Source organism: Chelonoidis abingdonii, chromosome 8 (genome assembly GCF_003597395.2).
Source record: "Chelonoidis abingdonii isolate Lonesome George chromosome 8, CheloAbing_2.0, whole genome shotgun sequence".
NCBI lineage: Eukaryota > Metazoa > Chordata > Testudines > Testudinidae > Chelonoidis > Chelonoidis abingdonii.
The window spans coordinates 8,086,093-8,106,865 of record NC_133776.1 but is presented as its reverse complement, the minus strand read 5'-3'; the positions used below and the strand labels follow the sequence as shown (position 1 = coordinate 8,106,865).

At 54.1% G+C, this 20,773-nt stretch overlaps 1 protein-coding gene across 1 annotated transcript in view; it reads right to left on the bottom strand.

Moving 5' to 3' along the window:
- The window catches only part of EEF1AKMT4 (EEF1A lysine methyltransferase 4), a 33,549-nt gene that overhangs the window by 8,812 nt on the left and 3,964 nt on the right, over nt 1-20,773 (bottom strand). The window contains exon 2 of the mRNA XM_032803897.2: nt 7,374-7,657. Within this exon, the coding sequence (XP_032659788.1) occupies nt 7,374-7,657 (284 nt within the window). The remainder of the gene's footprint in view (nt 1-7,373; nt 7,658-20,773) is intronic.

Genomic DNA, 20,773 nt, shown 5'->3' with positions numbered 1-20,773 from the left:
CACTGGGAAGGGCTGGGGCGGCCGCCCGCCCGTAATCTTGTTACAGGGAGAGCCCAGCACTGCTCCCTAAGAGGATTGGAGCTGCCAGTTGGACAGTCATGGGAGAGATGCTGCTCAGAATCAAGCAGAAGCTGACATAATACGGGTTTCCAGGTCATCAGTCCAGGCCCAGCAGCACCAGCCATCCCTGCCGCATGGGGTCTGCCTAGAGGGAGGGCAATGCTCCCTAGCCAGCATTTCAGTGTCCACAAATCCAACAGGCCGGGGAGAGGAGCAGAGGGATTCGGCTCCTTCCTCTCATAACAGAGGGGGAGGAGGAAAGCAACCATGCACCAACAGCGCCGCACCAACCCTGGCTGCTCCCCTCCAGCCCTAAGCCCCTTCACTAGGGCAAGAGAGTTGGGGGCAGGGGCTGTGAATCGGGGAGGAGTTTGCAATCGGATATGGCTGTAAAAGGGCCAATGGGATTGGGGGCAGAGCATGCCCAGAGCTCCCGTGCAGGAGCAGAGGGGACTGGTTCTCCCTACACCGCTGCAGGGAGACACCCCCTAGGCTGCTAAGCTCAGCTCTGCCCCCCACCCCAGAGCCGTCCTATCTCAGAGCAGGGTGCACAAACCCCCCGTCTCCAGCCACCCCACCTCGAACGTTGCTTCGCACAGTTCTAAGCCAGAGAGGCTGCAGGGAATTCAGAGCCTCGCGGGGCCGGAGGGACTGAGGTCGGCGTGAAGGTTACAAGAGCTTAACTTGGTCGACTGACAGCTGCAGGCAGCACCACCAGCCTCAACCTCCAGCCAGACCTCCCTGGGAAGCCAGCATCGCCACCAGCCATGGCGAGTGGGAGCAGAGATGGGCACAGATCAGAGCACGGCTCAGCTGGCAGAGACCATCGTCTGCGTGACTCCCACTGCTCTTAGTACCAGGGGGCAGCCCCAGCCCCACGGCAAGTGACCCAGGGCTGGTAGGGAAACAGTCTGCAGGCAAGTGAAGGCTAAACCAGAGGGCAAGGGATTATTCAGGGCCAATGGAGAAGCTAAAGCATCCAGATGGACAGGGAGCCCCATGGTTTGAAATAATCAGACCAGACTGGGCTGGAGAAAGACATTCTGCCCCAGGGAAAGGGGCTAGGTGAGACCCCCTGCTTCTGGCAACTCCCTGCCCAAGCACACTTTCCAGGATTCCCAGGGGGGCGTGGGCAGAATTTGCAGGATCCTCTCACCACAAATCAGAGAACTGGCTGAGGGCAGATGAGGGGGCCAGATGGTGCCCCTGGAAAACCCCTTCACTTAGCAACAGGGATGCCCCAAGTCTTCCCTCCCCACACCTAGCCATCATGCAGGTGACTGCTGCTGTCTCTAGGGCAGGTGGGGCAGGGAGCATCACACTCATAGAGCTCTATGGTCACCCCATCTCTCCCACCCCCTTGGATCCCCTCTTCCTGAACAACACATGGGAGCCAGCAGGGGGAGGGGGGATGGGACACAGACTCCCTCCATGTCACGCCCCACATGGTTAGCCACAGCCAGGCAGTGATTACATGGGGGAGAGCAGGGAAAAGCCCCAGGACAGGGGTGGGTTGGAGAGAGCACGGGGCTGTTTCAAGCTGAGCAGAAGGCCAGGCTCTTTTCCAATCCCTCTGGTCGAGGACAAGTCACCCAGGGGAGCCCTGGGCACTGAGCAAGTTCCCCATGGAGGTAGCCTCACTGAGCAGGCCTGGACATGGCGCAGCAAGACATCCCGGAGCAGAATCGGTAGCAGGGGGGAGACCCTGGCCCATGAGGAACCCAGCCCAGGGAGAGAGAAACCAGGGAAAGTAAAAGGCCAAGCAGAGGAGGAGAGCAGGCGGGGAGGGGGGAGAGATGTCCCATCCCAGGGGGCAGCGATCCCTTAGTGCCCCACGCTGGTGAGTTGAATCAGCTTCCTGCTGTTGCAGCCACATCTCCCCATAGCACCAATTAATACTAGGCTGGAGGCATCACCAGTCCCCATGGTAACACCAGTGCCCAGTCAATACTGACAAGGGTTTCCACAGGCAACCAGGAGAACAAGCCAGGCAGATCTCCCTCTGCAAGGGGGTCCCCAGCTAACACGATCGATCGAAGTGAGGGAATCAAATGGGGCGGGGGATGGGATCTGGCTTCTAATACTGCCTGTTTCTGTGCCTAGTCCCTAGGTTCACTTGACTCGGGAGGAAGAACCCAGGGGGTCCAATGACAGTTGAGCAGGGCTGCTCAGGGTCCAACCCCTCTTGCCATCCCCTCAGCCTAGAGGATCATGATCGCTCCCCCCATCCCCCCGAGCAATGCAACACAGTTAAAACAGGAGGAACCCCACTTAGTCCCACCCCCAGGGCAAGGGAGAGGCCTTGTAAGCATTTTAGCCAGTCTGGCTCCAGAGGTCTCAATCAAACGGACCAGCCCTTGCCTAGGGGATGATTCCCAGCCAGATCCATCCCCTATTGGGGAAGGCTGGGGCTCTCAGCCCTTCACTGAATCATCTGCATTACAACATCATGTAGGAAATTTTTTAAGGGGAAAAAAAAACAAAAGAGTGTAAGACTTAGGCTTGATCTACACTTAAAGCTTTAAGCATGGCCTAGCCAGGTTGGTCAGAGGAGTGAAAAAGCCACAGCCCCGACCGCCGCAGCAATGCCAACCCAACCCGTGAAGATGCAGCCCTGCCGCTAGAAGGATTAGCTAATAACATTCAGAGAAGTGGTGTTCCTATGTGACAAACTGGGACTGTTCTTAATGTTTGCCCTGAATACTGTGTTGGTGCCTCAGTGTCCCCTAGGCAGTTCTTAAGTATCTATGTGGTGGGATAAGGGTGTGTGATTGCTGCAGAGCAAAGGGCCAGTGCACCTAAATGCCTGGCACTCTGTCTCCTAGCAACTGATGGCCTGGGCCCCTCCTCTGCAAAGGTGCCAACTGAAGGTGTTGGAGATCAAATGGATCAGTGACCTCCTGGCCGGGAAAGGAGCTGAGCAGAGAGGAGGGTGCTTAGTCTTGGAGCTTGCTGGGCGACGAGGAGTGAAGGCAGACCAGGGGTCTGGCTCAGCTGCCCCCAGAATGGACCCGGTCGAGGGGTCTGGTTTCGCTGTTATCTACAAGCTCTGTTTTAGAATCTGTTCCTGTCATGATAAACCTCTGTTTTGCTGTGCTAAGAGTCACGTCTGACTGCAAAGTGGGGGTGCAGGACCCTGCTGTGCTTCCCAGGATCCCGCCCTGGTGGACTCACTGTGTGAAGCACAGGAGGGGCAGAGGATGCTGATATGCTCTCAAGGAGAGACCCAGGAGGTGAAGCCGTGTGAGCTTCTTGCCCTGAACAAGTCTGCTCCAAGGGAGAGGAGGCTCCCCAAAGTCCTGACTGGCTTGGTGGGGAGCAGTTCCAGAGCATCACCCAGGGACTCCGTGACATCCTATATGGGAGGAAAAACTCCTGTCAGTGTACACTGGGTCTACACTAGAGGCTAGGCCCAGGGGCGGCTCCCGGGCCCAGCATGCCAAGCGCGTGCTTGGGGTGGCAAGCTGCGGGGGGGAGGGGGGCGCTCTGCTGGTGCCACGAGGGCGGCAGGCAGCTTGCCTGTGGAGGGTCCACTGGTCCCGCGGCTTCAGCGGGCCTCCTGCTGGCACGTCTGCGGGAGGTCCACCGAAGCCGGGGGACCAGCAGACCCTCTGCAGGCAAGCCGCTGAAGGCAGCCTGCCTGCCATGCTTGGGGTGGCAAAATGCCTAGAGCCGCCCCTGGCTAGGCCAACATAAACTCTGTAGTGTAGACACTGCCTCACTTTACCCACGCCGTCTGGAAACCTGGTAGGGCTGAAAGAGTTAATCTCAGTAGGCAAGAGGCATGGCTGGGCTGTTGGTTCCAATGAACGATGAGCGACTGTCAAGGCATGGATGCAATTGCCTGGGAGAGTCAATGGAAAGCCAAGGACCAGACAGGAACTAGTAAGGATTGGCAGCTAGGGGAAGCAAGACGTGCAGACCCGTCCTGAGTAACTGGAAACAGAAGGTGAAGGTGTTCAGAACTGGCTACCAGTGAGGGAAAGACGAGATGCTGGATGCTTTGGGCTACAGAGGTAGGTAATGCTGCAGAAAGGTAAAGCTTACATGCATGTCCTAACCTCAGGACCTTACACACTGTATTCCAGCTGACTAAGAAATATTTTGGTGTGTTGTGAAAAAGCCATTTTGCAAAGAGACAGAACATCTGTGCATTGCATTGTTGCCAAAGGAGTAAAGTCTTGCTGCACAATGAGACACAGGGATGCTTTAGCCAGTGTGCCAGTATCATAAGAAAGTAAGAATGGCCCCGCTGGGTCAGACCAAAGGTCCATCTAGCCCAGTATCCTGTCTTCTGACCATGGTCAATGCCAGGTGCCCCAGAGGGAATGAACAGAACAGGGAATCATCAAGCAATCCATCCCCTGTCGCCCATTCCCAGCTTCTGGCAAACACAGGCTAGGGACACCACCCCTGCCCATCCTGTCTAATAGCCATTGATGGACTTTTCCTCCATGATTGGGGTAGTGAGGCTGTGGGGCTGACTTTCATAAGAAGTGCTGGCTGAGGGCCTAGAGCTATATGGGCTGCCCTTCCGGAAAGGTCAGAGGCACGCTAACCCTATGGATCAGTGACACACGCAGATGTCCCAACTGAGAGCAGGGACCCATGGTGCTGGGCGCTGCACAGACAGCGAGAGACCATTCCTGAGCCAGAGAATTTACAGCCTCATTGGACAACGGGTGGGAGGGGAAGTGACTTGCCCAGGGTCAGACAGCAGGGCCGAGGTGGGAAGAGAATCCAAGTCTCCGGAGCCCCAGTGCAATGCCCCCTATGCCAGATCTTCCCTGGGAGGAGATTCCATAGCCAGCTCCATCTTCCTGACAGGCAGTTCCCCTGACACACAACCGGAGCTTCCCCCAGCTCTTGCTCCCCCACAAGGCTAGGTGAAGCCAAGCTCTCATCACCTGCATCAACAGCCAGGCAGTGATCTGCTGCCCCCATGGCCACTGCCAGCTTCCCAGGCTAGCGCTGGCCCAAACACAACATCAAAGGGTGAGCCACTGAAAGGATGTGCAGGCAACAGGCTCTGCGGCCACATCACCATGGCAACCCTGATGAGTTACTGTATTGGGGAGGAACAGGGAACAGGAATTTCACACTCTTAACAGTCCCAAACCCACAGAGTTAATTCTTTCCAAGGAGCCAGTCCCAGCCACGGGGTCACACCCTGCCCCAGTCCCAATCTGCAGCCCCCTCTGCCATCCCAGCCCTGGGCTCCCCTCCCCAGCTCTGCTGGTGCCCCTCTGTGCCAATCTGCAGCCCCCCTGCCGTCCCAGCCCTGGGCTCCCCTCCCCCAGCTCTGCCAGTGCCCCTCTGTGCCAATCTGCAGCCCCCCTGCCGTCCCAGCCCTGGGCTCTGCCCCCCCAGCTCTGCCGGTGCCCTCTGTGCCAATCTGCAGCCCCCCTGCGTCCCAGCCCGTGGCTCCCCTCCCAGCTCTCTGCCAGTGCCCTCTGTGCCAATCTGCAGCCCCCCTGCCGTCCCAGCCCTGGGCTGCCCTCCCCCAGCTCTGCCAGTGCCCCTCTTGCCAATCTGCAGCCCCCTGTCCGTCCCAGCCCTGGGCTCTGCCCCCCCAGCTCTGCTGGTGGCCCCTCTGTGCCAATCTGCAGCCCCTGCCGTCCCAGCCTGGCTCCCCTCCCAGCTCTGCCAGTGCCCCTCTGTGCCAATCTGCAGGCCCCCCCCCGGCCCGCTCTCCCAGCCCTGGGCCTCCCTCTCCGAGCTCTGCCGGTGCCCCTCTGTGCCAATCTTGCAGCCCCCTGCCGTCCCTGCCCTGGGCTCCCAGCTCTGCTGAAGCCACTTAATCTGGACCCACAGTTTCCCCCACCCGCTTTTGCCTTCCTGGTGTTGTCTTCAGAGATGTCATCCGGCAATTTTGTGGAACCAACATTCCTGCCCTGCCAAACCAGCCATCTCTGAAAGACCAGCAAGGAAACAAGGCATCTCCTCATCCCCAACCTCAGGACACAGTTTCCGGGGCAGAGCAAGATCACCAGTGAGACGGTCTCTGGCCAAGCCACGGACACTGTATTCTTCCAGTGTCTCACGCGCCTCAACAGTTCCAGGAGAGGGGGAATGGCTGGGGATGTTGCGCCCTGGTAGCTGGGAGAGATGCTGGTATGGAAGAGCTCCATAATGGAGAGTGTGGCGTGGGGAGAGCCACTAGCACTCCGATTTGGGGAGAGGGCAGCTCCCTAGACCCATAGATGAGAGCATAGAATTGAGCCAAGACCTGATCCAATGCTGCTTGGCTCCCACCGGACAAGGGCAAGCGGTGGGCCGGGCCAACTCTGCCCCTGGTTTTGGACAGTCAGGCCGGGGCCGTTCTCCTGTGGGTGGAAGGATCTCGTCCCAGCTTTGTCACACATTCACATTGCGTGTCCACCATGTCTGGCAAGCTTTAACACATGGGCCAGGTCACAGCCAAGCCTTTTCCCAGCAAGCCTGGTTGGAGCTGCTCTCTGGAGACAGGGCTTGCCTTTCAAGGGCACCTGGGGTGAGAGGTGGGGGGGGGTCGCGATGCATTCCGACCGGGCCACCTATACCCATAGACTCACAAGACTTTAAGGTCAGAAGAGCAAATCATTGCAATTATTAGTCTGACCTCCTGCATACAAAGAGCCACAGAATTCTACCCATCCATCTATAAACAAACTCCTACCTATGTCGTGAGTTATTGAAGTCTTCAAATTGGTGGTTGCAAGACCCAAGCCTGCGGAAATGCCACCAGCAAGTGACCCATGTCCCCACGGCTGAGAGGAAGGTGAAAAACCTCCAGGGCTTGCCAATCTGCCCTGGAGGAAAATCCCTCGCGACCCAAATACTGGCGATCAGCAACGCTGAGATGTGGCAAGACCACCAGCCACCAACTCAGGAAAAGAATTCTCGCAGTAACTCAGAATCACAACATCCATTAATATCCATCACAGACCACTGGGAGCATGCTTACCTGCTGTAATCACAAGATCAATTGCCAAAATTAAGCTATCCATCATACCATCCCTTCCATAAACTTATCAAGCTTAGTCTTAAAGCCAGATATGTCTTTTGCCCCCACTACTCCCCTTGGAAGGCTGTTCCAGAACTTCACTCCTCTAATGGTTAGAAACCTTCGTCTAATTTCAAGTCTAAACTCCCTAGTGTCCAGTTTATACCCATTTGTTCTTACCACCAGATGCTTGCACGAGCCAGCGTCAAGGAGTCAGCACGGGGGATACGAGTCCACGTCTCAGCTGGGCCCAAGTCTGGTCCTACGCTGCCCTGACTGCGATAAGGAGATCAGAGCCTCTAATGACCTCGGAGTCCTACCCACTCACCTCCTTCAGCACTTGGTCCAGCAGTGCTGTGGTCTCAGGCGACACATGCCAGGGGTCCATCTCCGCCACCATCATGGAATCCAGCGTGCCCTTCTCCAGAACCACATCGAAGGTGCCATCTGCGAAGGCCAAGTCCCTAGCGTCCATCACCACCCACTGCAGGCCCTGGCACTGGGCGTAGCGGGCTCGCATGCCCGCGATGCATACCGCAGAGTAGTCAATGCTGGTGACATCTGTGTAGCCGAGCTGGAACAGGTCGGAGCTCAGGGCACTGTTTCCACAGCCTGCAAAAAGGAGGATGGCCAGGTGAGAGCCGGCCAAGGCAGATGCCCAGTTGAGAGCCAACCAGTGCAGATGGGTCCATGAACTGCAGGGGTGGTTCTGTGGCTCCAAGCAGAACCCTGGGTGTTTCACAGCTGGGGAGCAGGAGCCCGCTGCCCCAGACAGCTCAGTTGGCTGTTAACTCAGGAACCTACACAAGACTATTCAAATGTCAGTGTTAACTGTTTCAGTGCCAGTCATTTTAGCAGCAAGATCCAGCTGATGCACTTTTCCCACTGTCAGGGGATGCAGGGGTAGATCCTGAGGCAAAGGGGCTGCTGTTTGCTGCGGTGCTAACCTAGGAGCTCAAGCCTTGGTCACACACACGCATCAAGCCCAGTGGGGGACGGGAGGTTGAGACTTTCCCACTGCCCCCTCCCAGCAGCCTCTCATACCCCCCAGATTGATGAGACAATAACACACATTCCCTGCCCCTACCCAGGTAAGCTGGGGAACGCAGAGGAATCAGGCTTGACTGTCTGTTGTCACAGATAATCCAGCAAACCTCAGTGATTTCCCTTCACTGCAGCTGGTACATGAGGTCCTCTCTGCAGCAAGCTCTGGGCCTGCCTCCTCACCCTGCAACATGCTGTGGAAGAGACAGAGCACTCAGACTGACGGGGCCCCAGCCTGGGGCGTGGGCCCAAACAATGAACAACTTGCTTCCAACCTGACTGGTGAAGCTGGATATCAAAAGTAGTAGCCTCCATTTTTGTGGGGCTCCCTGCTGGCTCCACAGCCATCACTACACTATTGTCCTCTCTGGAGCCACACGCAAACCACACGCATCGAGCTACAGACCCAGCGTGGGGCCTCTTGTGCCCCAAACCTCAGCTGGGGCTCCCACACCTCCCCATCATCAGGATGGGCCTGGCTAGTCTCATGCAGATGAGGGCCAGGAACAGGGAAAGAGTGGCCAGAAATTGGCACTTGGACCGTTTAAATCTTGACTAAGGCCTGAAGACCAGCAATGCACCAGAGGGGCCAGCCCAAGTGGGAAGGAGCTGGTCTCCTCCAGTTCTGCTTTGCGACTCCAAGAGCAGTCAGTTCTGGGAAGGGAAGGTGAGGGGAAGGGTGCGGGGGGTGTCATGTTAACTTAGAGACAAAGCTGCACTTAATGAGAGTTTGCAAATTCCATTTTAATGTCATGGGCGCCGCCTCTCCCGTGAGTCCACACGTGTGGGCAGGTGTGCCCAGGCAGAGGAGCCAAAAGACTCTGCTCCATCCCACATGGCAACTGGGGACACAGATCCCAGCCCTGCTGAACTCTGTCCTCAACAGGCAGCCTGGCCACTTTCACCGGGGACTAGAGGGGTTTGGCCAGGAACTCAACACCAGAGAACCAGGGAAGAGGGAGCCAGATTCTGTCCTGCCCCACTCCAGTTTGGGCAGATCAGAGACTACAGTTTGGGATTTACCAGGGCCTGCCCATGTCAGAGTGGTCTGGGGCAAGGAGAGCACTCGTGGCAGGACAAACACCAGAACTGGATCCTCCGGTGACATGGAAGGACTCAGCCGTCCCTGCCACACCCTGGGCTTCAGACACGAGCACTAGCAACAGGTTCTGAGTGTACTACTCAGAGGGAGATGGGGCACAGGCACGGTGTTAAGGGCAACTCCCCCCACAGCACGGTACTGCCCCTTTCCAATACCAGGCTGGGATGCAGAGAGAATGCAGCTCCCCCAGCAACATAGTCCCCCCATGCCAGGCTGGGGTGCAGAGACAGTGCATATCCCTCAGCGATGCAGTCCACCCCACCCCCTATACCTGTCTAGGCGGCAGACACCGGGCAGCTCTCTCAGTGACCCAGCACCCCCACCCCCCCGCCAGGCAGGGGTGCAGAGATGGTGCATCCCCCAGAGGCCAAGGTCTTCACATGGTTCCTCTGGCAGCTATGTCACAGTGCTGGGTGCAGCCAGTCGGTGGGTCCCTACACTCCTCCCAGGCTCCCTGTTTCTGCCCACCTCCACCCCGAGCTGTGTGGGGAGCCAACCGACCAGGGAGGGATGCGGCTGGGATTCAGAGGGCACCAGCCAGTGAGCAGATTACTGCATCCTGGCACCATCTGGCAGGGCTTAACCGATATGGGGGTGGGGAAAGCATCTGCGAATTTCTAGCGCATGCGAGGCAGATCAGGGAAGGGAACGGGCTGTCCACACTCCTAAGGGAGCTCCCTGCAAAGGCATCTGGGACAACCAAGGCTTGGCCAAGCGCCCTCAGGCCTGGGGCTGGGGCAGCTCCCAAGCCAAGCCTCATGCAGGGGTGGCAGCTAGGCCACAGCAGGTGCATCTCTGGGTGTCTCCCCAACATAGCAACCCCCCACCCAAGGCTCCCTGCCTGCTCCAGACCGGGTGAGGCACTCCTTTTCCTACTTCAGATGGAGTCTGGCCTAGCACACTCAGACCCACCACCAGGTTTGGCCCCAGCCCCCACCCCACACCTGTGGGCTCCCCTCCTATCTTTCCTGAGAAGCCCTCAGCCCCAGGGGGATTTGGCTGCTATTAATCACAGATCGCATAGATTGATCCTGTTAGGGGATCAGGCGATTAGACCCGGTTAATCCGAACCTGCTCGGAAACTCGGGGAAAACTCTGGATTAAGGAGGCAACAGGTTAAAAGCTGCAGCAGCAGCCAGATCAGAGATGGATAAAGCACCAGGTGGAATTAAATGAAGCTTTGACTCCTCTCCTCCCCGCTAAATCCCCCAGATGGAGTTCTCTTGCGACCTACTGGGGGATCAATTAATTCGCGGGAGAAGCACTGTGCTCAGGAAAGCGAGGGGCAGGATGCAGTGGGCATTGTCCAGTTCCCCCCTCCCCCACCATCATCCCCAAAGGCTTTACAAACCAAGACACAAACACATGTCTTGTCACTCCTGGTGAGTGTGTTTATAAGAACAGGAGCTGCCACCCTGGGTCAGACCACAGGCCATCTTGTCCTGCTTCCTATGTCCATCCACAGCCAGTATCAGAGCTGCAGGGGGAACTGTACAGAACAGGGAAATTATGGAGGGATCTAGGTCTTCCCCTCCTGGTAGTCAGAGCTTTAGGGCGCCCCCCCCCCCCCCCGAGCATTGGGTGGCAACCCTGAACCGTGGCTAGTAGCCATTGATGGGCCTATCCTCCATGATCTGGTCTAGGTTTTTTGAACCCAGTTCTACTGTTGGCCTTCACAACATCCCCTGGCAAGGAGTTCCATAGGTGAACAGTGCATTGCTTCCCCAGGCAGAGGCATGGATTGGCCAAAATGACCAGGTTCCCCACCCTAAGAAGGCTGCGCTCTCCTGTTCTTGGACAGCGAGTCCAGAAGAGACTCACCTCTGGCCACCCTCCTGCAAAGAGACTGGCCATAGAGTGCACCCAGCACTCCCCATACCCAAACCCACCCACTCATCTCTTCTAGACAGACACCTGGTCTTGGGGCAAATTCCCGCACCCCCACCCCCATCCCTCATTGGCTACACCCCCCTGGGTAGGAAGTGGCGACCAAAGCCAGACTGCTGATACAATATTGTGACAGGCAGCAGCGAAGTGTCTCAGTCTTTCCTTGTGCTCCCCCATCTACCCATGTCCTCTCATCTTATCCTTAAATCGAAAGTTCTTTGGGGCAGGACCAATTGTTTGAACAGCTGCTATTGCCACAGAGGCTTGGTGCATGACTAGGGCTCTGAGGTGCTGGGGTTAGAAAAATAAGAATGCGTTGGAAATTCATGGCCAGATGCCAGGGCTGGGCTTTAAAAAACATTCAACCATCCCACCCTGTGCATTGTCATGCAATGCAGGTCGCCCCCTCTGCTATGCAACTGCCTTCACCAGGGAAAATCTGGGGGCTTCCGGGTTCTAGCCTCCTCCTCCAGGCTCTGTGCTTTGTACTCCTGTCATAAACAGATAGTTAAGGGTTCGTGTCTCTTTTGCCTATAAAGGGTTAAGAAGCTCAGTAAACCTGGCTGACACCTGACCAGAGGACCAATAGGGAGACAAGATATTTTCAAATCTTGGTGGAGAGAAGTCTTTGTTTGTGCTTTTTGTTTTTGGGGGTTGTTCGCTCTTGGGACTAAGAGGGACCAGACGTCAATCCAGGTTCTCAAATTTTTGGAAATCAGTCTTCATGTTTCAAAATTGTAAAGAATAGCAAGCAAGATGGATTAGTCTTATTTTTGTTTTTTCAACTTGTAAATGTTTTCTTTGCTGGAAGCATTTTACCTCTGTTTGCTGTAACTCTGAACCTGAGGCTAGCGGCGTTTTCCCGGGCTATAGAAATCTAAGTACTCTGTAAAGCTTTTCCATCCTAATTTTACAGAAATAATTTACCTTTTCTTTCTTTAATTAAAAGCTTTCTTTTAAGAACCTGATTGATTTTCCTTGTTTAAGATCCAAGGGAATTGGACCTGAACTCACCAGGTGATTGGTGGGGGAAAAAGGAGGGGAGATGGTTAATTCCTCTTGTTTTTAAGAATCCAAGGGTTTGGATCTGTGTTCCCAGGAGGTTTGGGGGAACAGAAAGTGTGCAGACACAAATTTGGCTGGTGGCAGTGTAACCAGATCTAAGCTAGTAATTAAGCTTAGAAGTGTTCATGCAGGTCCCCACATTTGCACTCTAAAGTTCAAAGTGGGGAAAGAAACCTTGACAACTTCAGACTAGCAGACACTGTGTTAGCCAAGACCCCCTGGCTTCTCAGCCCTTTGTCTAGGTGTCCTAACAGCTCCTTGTTGTTAATGGGATCAAGCCAAGGTTTCCAACCAGATCAGTTATCAGCCAGTGAATCCCTCCAGAGTCCTCGCCCATTGTTTGCGAGCGGCCTTGTTGGGCGAGATGTGTTCTGGTCAGAGCCCTTGTGACCATCTCAACAGCTGGTCCAAGCACCACCAGGTGCGGCTGGGAAGCTGGGACATCAGTCGTTCCTCTTCCGGCCGGCCCACGGCAATTGTGGGAGAGTTCGAAGTTCACAGAAGGAGTCAGCTGTTCAGTCATGCCCCAGACTTCCCTGAGTCACAAGCCTGCAATGGCTGCCCCCCACTCAGGTCTCACCTCCTGCACTGCCCAGCCAAGCAGCAAAGACCCCCTTGCTAGGCATCCCCAGCACCCAAGCCCCGATGCTCTGTGGGTTGCTGCTCAGCTAATCAGTAGGTCACCCCCACTACTGGGTCATTTCTCAAGTGCCCAGGCATCCTGCATGAAGGGGTGAGCTACTGAGGTGCTGTCTTCCCCATTTGGAAGGAGTCACAGCACATTGTGCTGAGGGCTCTTAAAAACCCCACAAGTTGGGCCACAGCCGGACATCACATTTCAACTTAAGTGCTGCCAGCACTTCGATGCTCATGAATGAGGAGGCCCCTTTAATTGGAAGAAGCTGCAGCTCTACCACTCCCCAGTCAAAGCCCAGGGCTGCTGGAAACTGGTTCCCACCACCACAGAACAATTCCAGCGCTGCGCTGAGGCCAGGGCTCTGCCTGAGCCACCACACAGAACCAGACATCCCAAAAGTGCATCCTCACCGTAGGCACTGCAAGTCACCAACGTTCTCCTCCCATTAGCCTCTCAGCTCCCCAAAGGCCAACTGAGGTTTCATAGCCCCCCCGAAGCATAGTGTTCGGTCTAGATGTGAGATATGGGCCAGGCTGGTTCCCTCAGGGTCTGTCTACACTACAATGAAACAGCCCCAACTGGCCTGTGTCAGCTGATTTGAGCTGGGGCTATAAAACTGCATTGAGGACACTGGGCCTTGGGCTGTAGCCCAGGCACTGGGACCCCATGAGGCGGGAGGATCCCTGTCTACACTGCAATTTTATAACCCTATGAGCTCATCAGCCAGCACGGGCTGGCCACGGCTGTTTCACTGCAGTATAGATGGATCTTCAAAGATTTTATTGCCCAGAATAAAAGGCACCAGCAACAGCTCTGGATACCCTCCCTCAAAGCAATCGGCTCACAGGGATTGTCAGCAAATTCACCGGCCAAGGTGAGGGGCATGCAGCATAAACTGACATGCAACTCAGCGATACACAGACAGTGCGTGCCAGCCGGCTCCTCCATGGCTGTTCTCCGGTCCCAAGCCCCCGGCTCACAGTGGGTTGTTGCAAGCAAGGACCGTGCTCTCGGTCAAAGCCCTTTCAGGCCTGTCCACACTGCAGCGCAAACCCAGGGTTAGCAGAACTCGACCTAGCAGAGCCTGGGCTTCAGCCTCTAAACACGTTTGCAACCCCAGGTTAGGAAGGATTGAACCTGGGTCCCCACCTGGAGCTCCAGCATCGACACTGCATTTTGAAGGCCTGAGTCCAACTCCCACAACTGAGACTTCCCAGCACCATCCCAGAATGCATCCCCTTTAGCCCTTGGTCCGCAGTGCAGCGCGGGAAAACTTTACTGTCCAAACCTGACTCTCCAGAGGACACAGAAGGCCGGCCCATGTTTTTTTTAAGTAGACCCCCAGAGCATGAGTTCAATGTAGCTGCATCTACACTGTAAAAATAGGGCTTGAAACCCAGACCCCAGTTTGAGTCAGGCACAAACCCTCCACCCTCGTGGGGTCCTGGGACCCTGGACTGGTGCATGTAAATGGAAGGGGGGTTAGGTTCGAGCCAGAGTTCAAACCCTGGGCTCACGCTGCCATGTAGACGTACTCTGAGGGGCCACAGGAGGAATTCTTCCCACTTGGAGGGGAGACAGTTCTTCAGCTGCCACCAGAAAACGACCTGATTGTTACTGCACAGAAGCCTCTGAATGGGAACCCAGAGCTCACCCTTACCAGCACTTTGCCCTATCGTTGTCCTTGTCACTCGTAGAGCTCCAAGCCCTTCACAAAGGAGGCCAGTATTGTTTCCAGTGGGGGAGAAAATGGGAGGGAGAGTCACTGAAGTGTCGCAAGCCCTTAGCTGCATCTTCCACCCTCACCACCCAGGAAGGAGCGGAGGTTTTCAATGCTCTCCCTGGTCCATCCCACTGGAGTAGTGGAGGAGGGACGGCCCCATATAAAGCCAGACTGATGGATGTCTTGCAGCTCAGCCTGGTGCTGGTCTGCTCCAAATACCAGGGCTCTAGGAAGTGCAGGGAGGTGCCCCCAAGCGAGTGCCTGGCCCTGACCTTCATCCTGTCACAGCAGAGAAGTGGGGGGCGAGGGGGGGATGACAGCTGAAGTGGGGTGAGCTGGGAGCCAACATTCTCAATGGCCTGAGAAGAGAGACTCTGGAGGAGGTTGGAGCCCCAAGCTGCTAGGGGTGGTGGTGGACACCTCTCCCGGAGGAGGAGGAGGACGATGGTGGGAACTGCAGCAGATCTTGAGCATGTTGGGGGGAAGGGGGGGGATGGGACACCACAGGACAGATTGGGGACCAGCCCTAAGTAAGTGATCCTAGGCTGGGGAGACCCATCCCTCATACTGGGCTTCAGGGCTTCTGCAAAACCCCATTCCCTCTCTTGAGCACAGAGCCCACAAGGGAGAGGCGCTGCTCAGTCCCAGCCCTGCCTGGAGTAACCTCAGATCTCACCAGCAGCAGGAGACAGCTGCCACACGCAGCCCAGCACAGGCTGGCACCAGCCCAGGTGGATCCCTGCCCCTGCAGAGCAATCCCAGCCCAGCTTGGGCTATGTGAGCCCTCAGATCCCCGTTGCCAGGCCCCGCTCACACCAGGCAGAGGTTCGGCAGCTCTAGCCGAGGGGGCCACAAGGGCACTGAACTCCCTCCCATGGATGTTCCCATCCCGCATGCCGTGGGCGGAGCCAGAACTCCTGGGTTCTCTCCCTTTTCCTCTCTGCCTCAGTCCTCCCCACGGGCTCTGGGTCCGCTGCAGGTGGAGGAGAGCAGCGTGAGCTCTTTTGATGCAGCAAGGCCTCAGAGGAGAGCAGAGGGGTGACCGCGAAGCCCAGCTGAGGATCTCAGGCAGAAACTCCCAGGCATCCCCACAGCTCTCAGGTGCAACAGACAGGAGTGCAGGAATCTTTTAGCAAAGCATGCCGGGAAAGAGCAGTGGGTTTTCCCCAGAGATGCCCAAGGGGAAGCAGGGAAGAGGGGCCAGAGACTGAGGAGGAGACGCTGCACAAGGAGACCAGCAGAGGGATCACAATCCCAGACACCCCCAGCAGAGCAGTGGGTCCCCCCCAGAGTGCATTTGCAGAGCAGCCCCCAGCAGGGCTTGGAGCCCCCAAACACAGACCCACTGCTGCAGTGAGCCCAGCAGGCTTTGCCCTGGGATGCAGCCCTGGCCCTAGGCCAGCTCACAGGGGCAGCCCCAAGAGTCCAGGGCCTCCCCCACCCCGAGCTCTGCACTCGCCCGCAACAGGGCCTGGAAGTGAGAGGCTGGCAGCGTCCAGCACCCTCAGTGCGCCTTGAAAGGGCCATGCTGCCCCCTGGTGGCCCTTGGGAGAAATTGGCAGGTACAATACTAGTTTTCAGGAGCAGTAGTCTCCAAAGTGGGGTCTGCAAGAGGATTCTTTGAGGTGTGCAGCAGTTCAGGCGGCTTTTTATTGATTTATTTTTGCTCTGTCAGGAATCTGAGTGCCATTTTATTTTATTTTATTTTTTTTTGGCTTGGGGCAGCAAAAATGGTAGAGCCAGCCCTGCGGCGTGGCAGGGGGTGCGTGCTCAAAATTTTTTTTTTTTTCTTTACTGATAGGGGTGCGTGATCAAAAAAGTTTGGAGACTATTGTTCTAGAGGTTGCCTCTGCAGCAGAAATTCGGGGTCTCCAATGCATCCTCTGCTGCCAAGGTCATTCTGGAATAAGGGGGCCCTTGATGGCCTCGCAGACGGATATGGTGTACACACACAGGCTGCAGCTCTGTGATCTATGGAACGGGTTGCTCAGGCTGCAGGCCAGAGGCCTGCTCCCTCCATCGAGTCTTGGGGGGACAGGGGAATAAGGAGTGGGCTGGCACATACGGACATCACCTTGGAGGGATAAGCTACACAAGCCGAGCTGGCACCTTATAGCCCCTCTGCTCTACAAACAGCTTCCTCCCTGGGACGAGGATCTGCACTAGCCCCAAACCTCTCACTAGCCCTGCTGGGCCAGTGGCCAGGCTCAGAACCTGCCGGGCATCGACAATGGACATCAGCAACGGGTGCGGCTGAACCAGAGCTGGGCAAGGCATGTCCTTGGCTACACCTGCAGCCACACCACCCTCCTGCACACGTTACTGACACCCAGTGGCAGCAAGGGGCATTTCCTGTAGCATAGATCAGGCTTATTATGTGCCTGCAGTGACTGACTAGCCAGATAGAGCAGGAGCTGTGGAAAACCCAGGAATGGGGGTGGGGAGGGTTAGAACACACCCACACCCAACACCATCTCAGGACATGTAGGAACACAGGCCACAATAGCCCTCAGTGAGCTATGGATCTTAGCATGAGTGACAGGCCCAAAGCATGTGACCAAAAAGAGAAATGGTGAGAAACAAGGCCTGTGTGTTAAATGCATAGGGACCCTTTGGAATAGCAGCATTCCCTTGTTTAGTCCTGTTGCTTAGCCCAAACTTTAAAGAAAAACATGGTTAACTGGGTACCAGGTGCAGTGAATAAATTGGATAGAAGTGCTCAGTGCAGCAGTCAGGGACAAAATATGGTAGAGAGAGGAGGGAAAAAACCTTGACGGGCAGAGTGCAGCCCTAAACTGCCTCAATTGCCTTTAGCTAAGGTCCAACCACCAGCAAAGACATCGCTTGTTTGTTAGCAAGGTCTTCGAGCAGTCAGACCTTTTCCTTACCCCTCTGGCGGAAGATGTCTCCTGGGCCTGACCTGGTTGGCATAGTCAGGTGGATGCTGATCACTGTATTGTATGTATCAGAGAGGCTAACAGGGGAGCTTTGTGAGGAACTTCTCCACGTGGAGGAAGAGCGATTACATGACCCTTGGGGTAAGTTTGTGAGGGTGTGTGTTGTGCTTGCTGCTTGACTAAAATATACTGTGTGGTCTGGTTGTTTGGGGGACCATGTGTTGACTGGTTGCATGCTGAGCCTAGCAACCTGCTAGGCAAAGCCGAGAGCTTAACGAGGCTTTGGAATAGGAGCGGCTAACAGGAGTTTTGTGAGGCAGTTTAGAGGGAGAGTGGGGGGCTACATATACTAACATTCCTTAAACTTAAGCCAAAAAAACACCCTCTGATGAAAACAAAGCAACAAGCTGCGGAGTAAAAAGAGGATGAAGGAAGGAGTCCAGCAACAGAGTGGGGACTATCCAGTTAAGTGCACCCAATGCAGCATGTAGGATTACCTGCCCTACGGGCTGGTGCCATGTGTGTGCATTCGGTGCAAGGAGCTCCTGGCCCTCAGAGACTGTGTACGGGCTTTGGAGACCACAGTGGCCGAGCTGGAGGAGCTGAGGGAGACAGAGAAGTACATAGATGAGACTTTCTGGGACACAGTACAACGGTCCTATCCCTGGTCTGATAGGCTCTGTGCTGCTGAGGAGGATGACAGCCTCAGGGAAGGAGAACATCCAACTGGAGCAGAGGGAAACAATCCCATAATCGGGACCTTCCTTCCAGATGTTGTGGTATCTTCTCGCACTGATTAATTAAAAAACAGACTTTTTGATAAAATGCTTTTTGAGGAAACCAACCAAAAGATACATCTTTGCAATATGTCTCATATAATGGAATAGGGATTATAAATTCTAACTCTATAGTACGAGACAATATATTCATGGATCAGGGACCCAACCTCATGGGATTCCAGGGGCTTCTGTATAGATTATTTGGGTTAATCTTTTACCTACCCAATGGGACTCAGTGCTCAGTCTAGAAGATATTATTAGAGATGCTTAGGTTTTGCAGTTCTCAAACTGGATTTGTCTCCCCAGAGGTAACAGGCTTGTTAACAGCAAAAATGTTTTGAAAGAAAGAACGAACGAACGAACGGTGAGAAATAACAGACCTCAACCCTATTGTCCCTCTGCAAATTTACCTCTCTCTGAAAAGTTCAATAAATTGAAGATTATTTGGGGCAGACTAGATCTGGACAGGAGAAGTCTGGAGATAAATGTGAGAAGCGAGGGACATATGCTTTTCTGTGAAAATATTATGTTTGCTGTTGAAGAAAAAATCCAGAATACTTAATGTTTTATTTAAACTAAAACAACAACAATTTAAAGTGTCTGGTGATGTTCTCCTCCAAATACAGCATGGCAAGAAAATCCTCCAAATATTAATAATTAATTGGAAATCGTTCACCTCCCAGTGACATAAATACCTGCTTCAATTATCTTTGGTAAATGAAATAACTGATCATTCATCTTCTGATATAGTTGTAAAACTAATCTGAAAAGTTTTCAAAATAAATCACTGTTTAAAAATGTATATAGTGTGTACCTTCTAAAAATGAAACCTACATCTGAGTTGTGAAGAATATATATTAAGGTTATACCAACCAACAAGAATGCACTTATGTAGAAAAGCGTGATTAAAATCGAGTCTTCCTGATGAGTGATTTAAATCAAGTCCACCCTGGACACGACTAAGGGAGGATATGATAAAGGTCTATATTATTATGATTGGTGTGGAAAAAATAAACAAGTGTTATTTACTCTTTTCATAACACAAGAACTAGGGGTCACCAAATGAAATTAATAGGCAGCAGGTTTAACAAACAAAAGGAAGTATTTCTTCACACAATGCACAGTCAACCTTTGGAACTCATTGCCAGAGAATGTTGTGATGGCTAAGACTATAACAGGGTTCAATAAAGAGCTAGATAAGTTCATGGAGGACAGGTCCATCAATGGCTTTCAGCCAAGATGGGCAGGAATGGTGTCCCTAGACTCTGTTTGCCAGAAGCTGGGAATGGGCGACAAGGGATGGATCACTTGATGGTGACCTGTTCTGTTCATTCCCTTTGGGGCACCTGGGATCAGCTACTGTCAGAGGACAGACTACTGGGTTGGATGGACCTTTGGTCTGACCAAGTCTGGCTGTTCTTATGTTGCTGGTGGTAGAATACAAGGGTTAATTGATTATGTTGATATTTTGGATGTAGCCAGCACCAAGTGGCCTTTGGACTAATAAAGGAACGCTTGCGTGGAAACTGAGTAGCGGTAAAACCTTAATAAATTTACCAGGGAAATTTCCGATAGGCTGCAGTGGGGTCAGCTCTCAGCAGCTAACCAGAGTGGGAGGCACATTTGAGTCAGTAGTGGGCACTCTCCTCTCTGGGTCGGTGAGGAGGCATAGTGGAGTTCTGCATTAAGTTCACTACAACCCCTCTCAGAAGCAGCCAGTTACTGCCCCAGACAGAGGGAAAGACCAATCCACGTTCTCCCCTGCCCATCCTGCAGCACTCAGCCCCAGAAAGGCCACATTCAAGGACACCGACTCAAAGAGACCTTCCCACACAGAGGTCACCGCACACAGCCCAGACCTTCTGCACAGCCACTGGGAGGGGATCCAGATGAAACCTGCCATTGATCCTGTGCCCCCAGGCCCTTGGTGCAGCTGCCGCCCATCCTGGACAACAGCAGCTGCTCACTCTCCAGTACCTTCCCCTTCCATGCCTTGAAATGCCCAGCCCAGAGTGAAGATGTGCATGGGGTAAAGGGATGATGCTCTGCTCAGGCTCCCCCTACAATTCCAGAGTCACTGGATTTCTCTACTGCAATGATCAGCAATGAAACAGTTAACAAATGAAACAGTTAACAGTTAACCAGCTATGGGAATAAAGGGAAACAAGAAGACTTTTTATCAATACATTAGAAGCAAGAGGAAGACCAAGGACAGGGTAGGCCCACTGCTCAGTGAGGAGGGAGAAACAGTAACAGAAACTTGGAAATGGCAGAGATGCTTAATGATTTCTTTGTTTCAGTCTTCACTGAGAAGTCTGAAGGAATGGCTAACATAGTGAATGCTTATGGGAAGAGGGCAGGTTTAGAAGATAAAATAAAAAAAGAGCAAGTTAAAATCACTTAGAGAAGTTAGATGCCTGCAAGTCACCAGGGCTGATGAAATGCATCCTAGATACTCAAGGAGTTAATAGAGGAGGTATCTGAGCCCTTAGCTATTATTTTTGGAAAGTATGGGAGACGGGAGAGATTCCAGAAGACTGAAAGGAAATATAGTGCCCATTTATAAAAGGGAAATAAAACACACAACCCAGGAA